The following is a 7,491-nucleotide window of genomic DNA, read 5'->3' as shown; positions in this document are numbered from 1 at the left end:
TGATGGTGACCATGGCCATGATGATGATGACAATGACCATGACCATGATGATGACGATGACCATGGCCATGATGATGACGATGACCATGGCCATGATGACCATGACCATGATGATGATGGTGACCATGGCCATGATGATGATGATGATGACCATGACCATGGCCATGATGATCATGACCATGACCATGGCCATGATGACAACAATGACCATGGCCATGATGATGACTATGACCGTGATGATGATGATGACCATGGCCATGATGATGATAATGATGACCATGACCATGGCCATGATGACAACAATGACCATGGCCATGACGATGACTATGACCGTGATGATGATGATGACCATGGCCATGATGATGATCATGATGACGATGACCATGGCCATGATGATGATGATGATGACCATGACCATGACCATGACCATGACCACAATGATGATGGTGACCATGGGCATGATGGTGGCCATGATGATGACGATGACGATGGCCATGACGATGACCATGACCATGGCCATGATGATAATCATGACCGTCATGACCATGCCCATAATGACCATGACTCTGATGATGATGGTGACCATGGCCATGACCATGACCATGATGATGATGGCCATGACTGTGACGATGATGGTGACCATGGCCATGACGATGACCGCGATGATGACGATGACCGTGGCCATGATGATGGCCAAGATGATGACGATGACCATGGTCAAGATGGTGACCATGACCATGTTGATGACCATGGCCATGATGATGATCATGATGATGACCATCATGACCATGACCATGGCGATAATGATGACCGTGACCATGATGATGACTATGACCGTGATGATGACCATGACCATGATGATGACCATGGCCATGGCCATGATGATGACCATGACCATGATGATGATGATGACCATGACCATGATGATGATGGTGACCGTGGCCATGGCCATGATAATAACAATGACCGTGGCCATGATGATGACTATGACCGTGATGATGATGATGACCATGGCCATGATGATGATGATGATGACCGTGGCCATGATGACCATGATGATGACCATGACCATGGCCATGAGGGTGACCACGGCCATGATGATGATGACCATGACCATGACCACGGCCATGATGATGATCATGATGACGATGACCACGGCCATGATGATGATCATGATGTCGATGACCACGGCCATGATGATGATGATGATGATGATGACCATGACCACGGCCATGATGATGATCATGATGACGATGACCACAGCCATGATGATGATGATGATGATGACCATGACCATGGCCATGATGATGACCACGGCCATGATGGTGATCATGATGACGATGACCACGGCCATGATGATGATGACGATGACCATGACAACAGGAATGGAGTGAGGATGAAGAGGATGGGGATGGGATGAGGACAGGAACAGGGTCGGGATGAGGATGACTTTGGGATGAAGATGATGAGTTCAAGGATGAGGACAAAGATGACCAGGACAAGGACGAAGTAGACGAAGATGACGACGGTGAAGATGACGATGATGATGGCTCCTCGGCAGGGAGGAGCAGGCCGAGGAGGTGAAGAAGAAGAAGAAGGACGACGAGGAGGACACGATCCCGCCCGAGATCTGGGAGCTGCTCAAGGGCGTCACCAAGAAGAGCGAGTACGAGCGCATCGCCTTCCAGTACGGCATCACCGACCTGCGCGGCATGCTCAAGCGCCTCAAGAAGATCAAGGTGGAGCCCAAGAAGAGCGAAGGTGGGACTTTGGGGGGAATTCGGGCCATTTTGGGAAAATTTATGGAAATTTATGGAAATTTTATGGAAATTTTGAGCAATTTTGGGAGAATTTTGGGGAAAATTGGAGGGATTTTGGGAGATGGGAGAGGCTCAAGAGGCTCAAGAACCTCAAGAAGATCAAGGTGGGGCCCAAGAAGAGCGAAGGTGGCACTTTGGGGGGAATTCGGGCCATTTTGGGACAATTTATGGAAATTTATGGAAATTTATGGAAATTTGAGCAATTTCGGGGAAATGTTGAGGTTTTTTTGGGGGAATTTTGAGGGATTTTGGGGGGTTTGGAGGACTGGGGAAGCTCAAGCGCCTCAAGAAGATCAAGGTGGAGCCCAAGAAGAGCGAAGGTAGGATTTTGGGGGGAATTTGGGCCATTTTGGGAGAATTGGGGAATTTATGGAAATTTATGGAAATTTTGGCCATTTCTGGGGAAATTTTGGGGAAAATTGGAGGGATTTTGGGAGATGGAAGAGGTTCAAGAGGCTCAAGCGCCTCAAGAAGATCAAGGTGGAGCCCAAGAAGAGCGAAGGTGGGATTTTGGGGGGAATTTGGGGGATTTTGGGAAAATTTATGGAAATTTATGGAAATTTTGGATTTTTTGGGGAGGAATTTTGGGGTTTTTTGGCAAAAACTGGGGGGATTTTGAGGGATGGGAGAGGCTTGAGAGGCTCAAGCGCCTCAAGAAGATCAAGGTGGAGCCCAAGAAGAGCGAAGGTGGGATTTTGGGGGGAATTTGGGGGATTTTGGGAAAATTTATGGAAATTTATGGAAATTTTGGATTTTTTGGGGAGGAATTTTGGGGTTTTTTGGCAAAAACTGGGGGGATTTTGAGGGATGGGAGAGGCTTGAGAGGCTCAAGTGCCTCAAGAAGATCAAGGTGGAGCCCAAGAAGAGAAAAGGTGGGATTTTGGGGGAAATTTGGGGGATTTTGGGAAAATTTAGGAATTTATGGAAATTTTATGGAAATTTTGAAGGAATTTGGGGAAATTGGGGGGATTTTGGGGGGTTTGGAGGACTGGGAAGCTCAAGCGCCTCAAGAAGATCAAGGTGGAGCCCAAGAAGAGCGAAGGTGCGGGAAATTTGGCGGAATTCGGGAATTTGTGGAAATTTTATGGAAATTTTGAGTTTTTTGGGGAAATTTTGAAGGAATTTGGGGAAAATCGGGGGGATTTTGGGGGGTTTTGTTTTTTTTTGGGATTCCCAGGTGCTTTTTTGGGGCTCACCTGAGCTCACCTGTGCCCAGCCTTCATCCGGAAGCTGCACCCCGATGGTTCCCTGTAGGATTTGGGGGATTTTGGGTGGATTTTGGGGGATTTTGGATTTTTTGGTGTTTCCGGTGATTTTTTGGGGTTCCCAGGTGATTTTTTTGGGGTTCCCGGGTGATTTTTGGGGCTCACCTGAGCTCACCTGTGCCCAGCCTTCACCTGGCAGTGGAACCCCTGAGGGATCTTTGGGATTTCCTTGGGAATTTCGGATTTTTTGGGGATTTTGGATTTTTTGGGGGGGATTCTGGGTGGTTTTGGGGGTTCCCAGGTGGTTTTTTTGGGATTCCCAGGTGATTTTTTGGGACTCACCTGAGCTCACCTGTGCCAGCCTTCATCCGGAAGCTGCACCCTGATGGTTCCCTGCAGGATTTAGGGGATTTTGGGTGGATTTTGGGGGATTTTGGATGTTTTGGGGTTTTGAGGCGGTTTTTGGGGTCACCTGAGCAGTTTTTGGGGCTCACCTGAGCTCACCTGTGCCCAGCCTTCATCCGGAAGCTGCACCATGATGGTTCCCTGCAGGATTTAGGGGATTTTGGGTGGATTTTGGGGATTTTGGGTGGATTTTGGGGGATTTTGGATGTTTTGGGGTTCCTGGGTGATTTTTTGGGGCTCACCTGAGCTCACCTGTGCCCAGCCTTCATCCGGAAGCTGGACCCCGCCTACCAGGTGGACAAGGGCAACAAGATCCGGCTGATGGTGGAGCTCAGCAACCCCGACCTGCCGCTCAAGTGGTACAAGAACGGGCAGCTCATCAAGCCCAGCAACAAGTGAGTGCCCAGGTGGGCACAGGTGGGCACAGGTGGGACACAGGTGTGCCCAGGTGTGCCCCAGGTGTCTCCAGGCACCCCCAAGTGCCCCCAGGTGTGGCACAGGTGTGCCACAGGTGTCCCTCAGGTGTCCCTTAGGTGTCCCCCAGCACTCCCAGGTGTGCCAGGGTGGGCACAGGTGGGACACAGGTGTCACTCAGGTGTCCCCAGGTGTGCCCACGTGTGCCCCAGGTGTGCCCCAGATGTGGCACAGGTGTCCCCCAGGTGTCCCCAGGCACCCCCAAGTGCCCCCAGGTGTGGCACAGGTGGTGCCCAGGTGTCACTCAGGTGTCCCTTAGGTGTCCCCCAGCACTCCCAGGTGTGCCCAGGTGGGCACAGGTGGGCACAGGTGTCCCTCAGGTGCCCCCAAGTGTGCCCACGGGGGAGCAGGTGGGCACAGGTATGGCACAGGTGTGCCCAGGTGTCCCTCAGGTGTCCCCCAGGTGTGCCCCAGGTGTCCCCCAGCACTCCCAAGTATGCCCAAATGTGGTCCAAGTTTGCCCCAGGTGTCCATAGGAACCCCCAGGTGTAGCCCAGGTGTGCCCAGGTGTGCCCAGGTGTCACTCAGGTGTCCCTTAGGTGTCCCCCAGCACTCCCAGGTGTGCCCAGGTGGGCACAGGTGGGACACAGGTGTCCCTCAGGTGTCCCCAGGTGTGCCCACGTGTGCCCCAGGTGTGCCCCAGATGTGGCACAGGTGTCCCCAGGCACGCCCAGGTGTGCCCAGGTGTCACTCAGGTGTCCCCAGGCACCCCCAAGTGTGCCAAATTGGGCACAGGTGTGCCCCAGGTGGGCACAGGCACCCCCAGGTGTGCCCAGGTGTGACACAGGTGTGACACAGGTGTCCCTAGGAACCCCCAGGTGTGCCCAGGTGCCCCCAGGTGTGCCCAGGTGTGCCCAGGTGTGCCGGGGTGTGCCCAGGTGTGCCCGGGTGTGCCCCCCAGGTACGTGTTCGAGAACGTGGGCCTCAAGCGCATCCTGACCATCAACAAGTGCCCCCAGGTGTGCCCCCAGGTGTGCCCCTAGAGACCCCCAGGTGTGCCCAGGTGCCCCCAGGTGTACCCCAGGTGCCCCCAGGTGTGCCCAGGTGTGCCGGGGTGTGCCCCCCAGGTACGTGTTCGAGAACGTGGGCCTCAAGCGCATCCTGACCATCAACAAGTGCTCGCTGGCCGACGACGCCGCCTACGAGTGCCGCGTCAACGACGAGAAGAGCTTCACCGAGGTCTTCGTCAAGGGTGAGCGCCGGGCACCGGGGGGCACCTGGGGGGCACCTGGGGCACCGGGGGGGGGTTTGAGGTGCCTGTGGGCACCTGGGGGGTACCTGGGGGCCACCTGGGGGGTACTGGGGTGGGGTTTGAGGTGCTTGTGGGCAGCTGGGGGGCACCTGGGGAGGGGTTTGGGGCACCTGGGGTGGGGTTTGAGGTGCCTGGGGGACACCTGGGGGGCACCTGGGGCACCTGGGTTGGGGTTTGAGGTGTTTGTGGGCACCTGGGGGGTACCTGGGGGGCACCTGGGGGGTGATTTGGGGCACCTGGGTTGGGGTTTGAGGTGCCTGTGGGCACCTGGGGGGCACCTGGGGAACCTGGGGGGCACCTGGGGGGCACCCGGGGGTACTGGGGTGGGGTTTGAGGTGCTTGTGGGCAGCTGGGGGGCATCTGGGGGGTTGATTTGGGGCAACTGGGGGGCACCTGGGGGGCACCTGGGGGCACCTGTGAGGTGGTTTGGGGCACCTGGCAGGCACCTGGGCAACATCTGGGGCAGCTGGGGGGGGATTTCAGGCACCTGGGGGGCACCTGGGGGGTATCTGGGGAGGGGTTTGGGGCACCTGGGGGGCACCTGGGGCACCTGGGGGGGTGATTTGGGGCACCTGAGGGGGGTTTGAGGTGCCTGTGGGCACCTGGGGGGCACCTGGGGGGCACCTGGGGGGTACTGGGGTGGGGTTTGAGGTGCTCGTGGGCAGCTGGGGGGCACCTGGGGGGCACCTGGGGGGTGATTTGGGGCAACTGGGGGGCACCTGGGGCATCTGGGGAGGGGTTTGAGGCACCTGGGGGACACCTGGAGGAGCTGGGGGGGCACCTGGAGGGCACCCTGGAGAGGGGTGGAGGCACCTGGGGGCACCTGGGGGGGTGATTTGGGGGGACACCTGGGGCACTTGGGTGAACCTGGGGGGCACCTGGGGGGGTGATTTGGGGCACCTGAGGGGGGTTTGAGGTGCCTGTGGGCACCTGGGGGGCACCTGGGGAGGGGTTTGGGGCACCTGGAGACACGTGGGGCACCTGGAGGGTGATTTGGGGCACCTGGGGGGCACCTGAGGGGGGTTTGAGGTGTTTGTGGGCACCTGGGGGGCACCTGGGGAGGGGTTTGGGGCACCTGGGGGTGATTTGGGGGACACCTGGGGCACCTGGGGGTATCTGAGGAGGGGTGGAAGCACCTGGGTCACCTGGAGGGCAACCTGGGGGGGCACCTGGGGGGCACCTGGGGGCACCTGGGGCACCTGGGGGGGGCACCTGGAGGGCACCTGGGGCACCTGGGGGGGCACCTGGGGGCACCTGGGGCACCTGGGGGGCACCTGGGGGGGCACCTGGGGCACCTGGGGGGGCACCTGGAGGACACCTGGGGCACCTGGGGGGCACCTGGGGGGGCACCTGGAGGGCACCTGGGGCACCTGGGGGGCACCTGGGGGGGCACCTGGGGCACCTGGGGGGTGATTTTGAGGCAGCTGGGGGCACCTGGGTGGCAACTGGGGGGTATCTGGGGGGCACCTGGGGAGGGGGTTCGGGGCACCTGGGGTCACCGGTGACCATCGTGAAGGGCCCCGAGGACCAGCAGGTGTCCCTCACCTGTCCGTCATGTGTCCCCTGTCCCCTGCCCCCTCACCTGTCCATGTCCCTGTCCCAGAGCCACCAGTGACCATCATGAAGGGTCCTGAGGGACCGGCAGGTGTCCCCTCACGTGTCCCCTGTCCCTCACGTGTCCCCTGTGTCCCCAGAGCCACTGGTGACGATCGTGAAGGGCCCCGAGGACCAGCAGGTGTCCCCTGTCCCCTCACCTGTCCCGTGTCCCCTCACCTGTGTCCCCAGAGCCGCCGGTGACCATCATGAAGGGCCCTGAGGACCAGCAGGTGTCCCCTGTCCCCTGCTGTCCCCTCACCTGTCCCCTCACGTGTCCCCTGTCCCCCCAGAGCCGCCGGTGACCATCGTGAAGGGCCCCGAGGACCAGCAGGTGTCCCTCACCTGTCCCCTGTCCCCTCACCTGTGACCCCTCACCTGTCCCCTCACGTGTCCCCTGTCCCCCCAGAGCCGCCGGTGACCATCGTGAAGGGCCCCGAGGACCAGCAGGTGGTGGTGGGCGAGCGCGTGGTGCTGGAGGCCGAGGTGTCCGAGGAGGGCGCTCAGGTCATGTGGTACGGGCTGCTGTCCGTCCGGCTGTCCTTCCTGTGTCCGGCTGTCCGGCTGTGTCCGGCTGTCCATCCACTCTGTCCTGCGTCCATCCTGTGTCCATCCACACTGTGTCCGAGTGTCCATCCTGTGTCCGAGTGTCCATTCTGTGTCCGAGTGTCCATCCTGTGTCCATCCACCCTGTGTCCGAGTGTCCATCCTGTGTCCGAGTGTCCATCCTGTGTCTGAGTGT

The 7,491-nt window shown here is 58.5% G+C and overlaps 1 protein-coding gene across 1 annotated transcript in view; it reads left to right on the top strand.

Moving 5' to 3' along the window:
• Window positions 1-1,373: 1,373 nt before the first annotated feature.
• Window positions 1,374-7,491, top strand: part of LOC135292098 (myosin-binding protein C, fast-type-like) — a 44,978-nt gene continuing 38,860 nt past the window's right edge. Inside the window, 5 exon segments of the mRNA XM_064406335.1 lie at window positions 1,374-1,390; window positions 1,562-1,761; window positions 3,693-3,825; window positions 4,972-5,096; window positions 7,159-7,264. Coding sequence (XP_064262405.1) covers window positions 1,374-1,390; window positions 1,562-1,761; window positions 3,693-3,825; window positions 4,972-5,096; window positions 7,159-7,264 — 581 coding nt within the window.

The sequence above is a fragment of the Passer domesticus genome, unplaced genomic scaffold, assembly GCF_036417665.1.
Source record: "Passer domesticus isolate bPasDom1 unplaced genomic scaffold, bPasDom1.hap1 HAP1_SCAFFOLD_200, whole genome shotgun sequence".
Classification (NCBI taxonomy): Eukaryota; Metazoa; Chordata; class Aves; order Passeriformes; family Passeridae; genus Passer; species Passer domesticus.
This window is presented reverse-complemented; position numbering and strand designations above follow the sequence as displayed.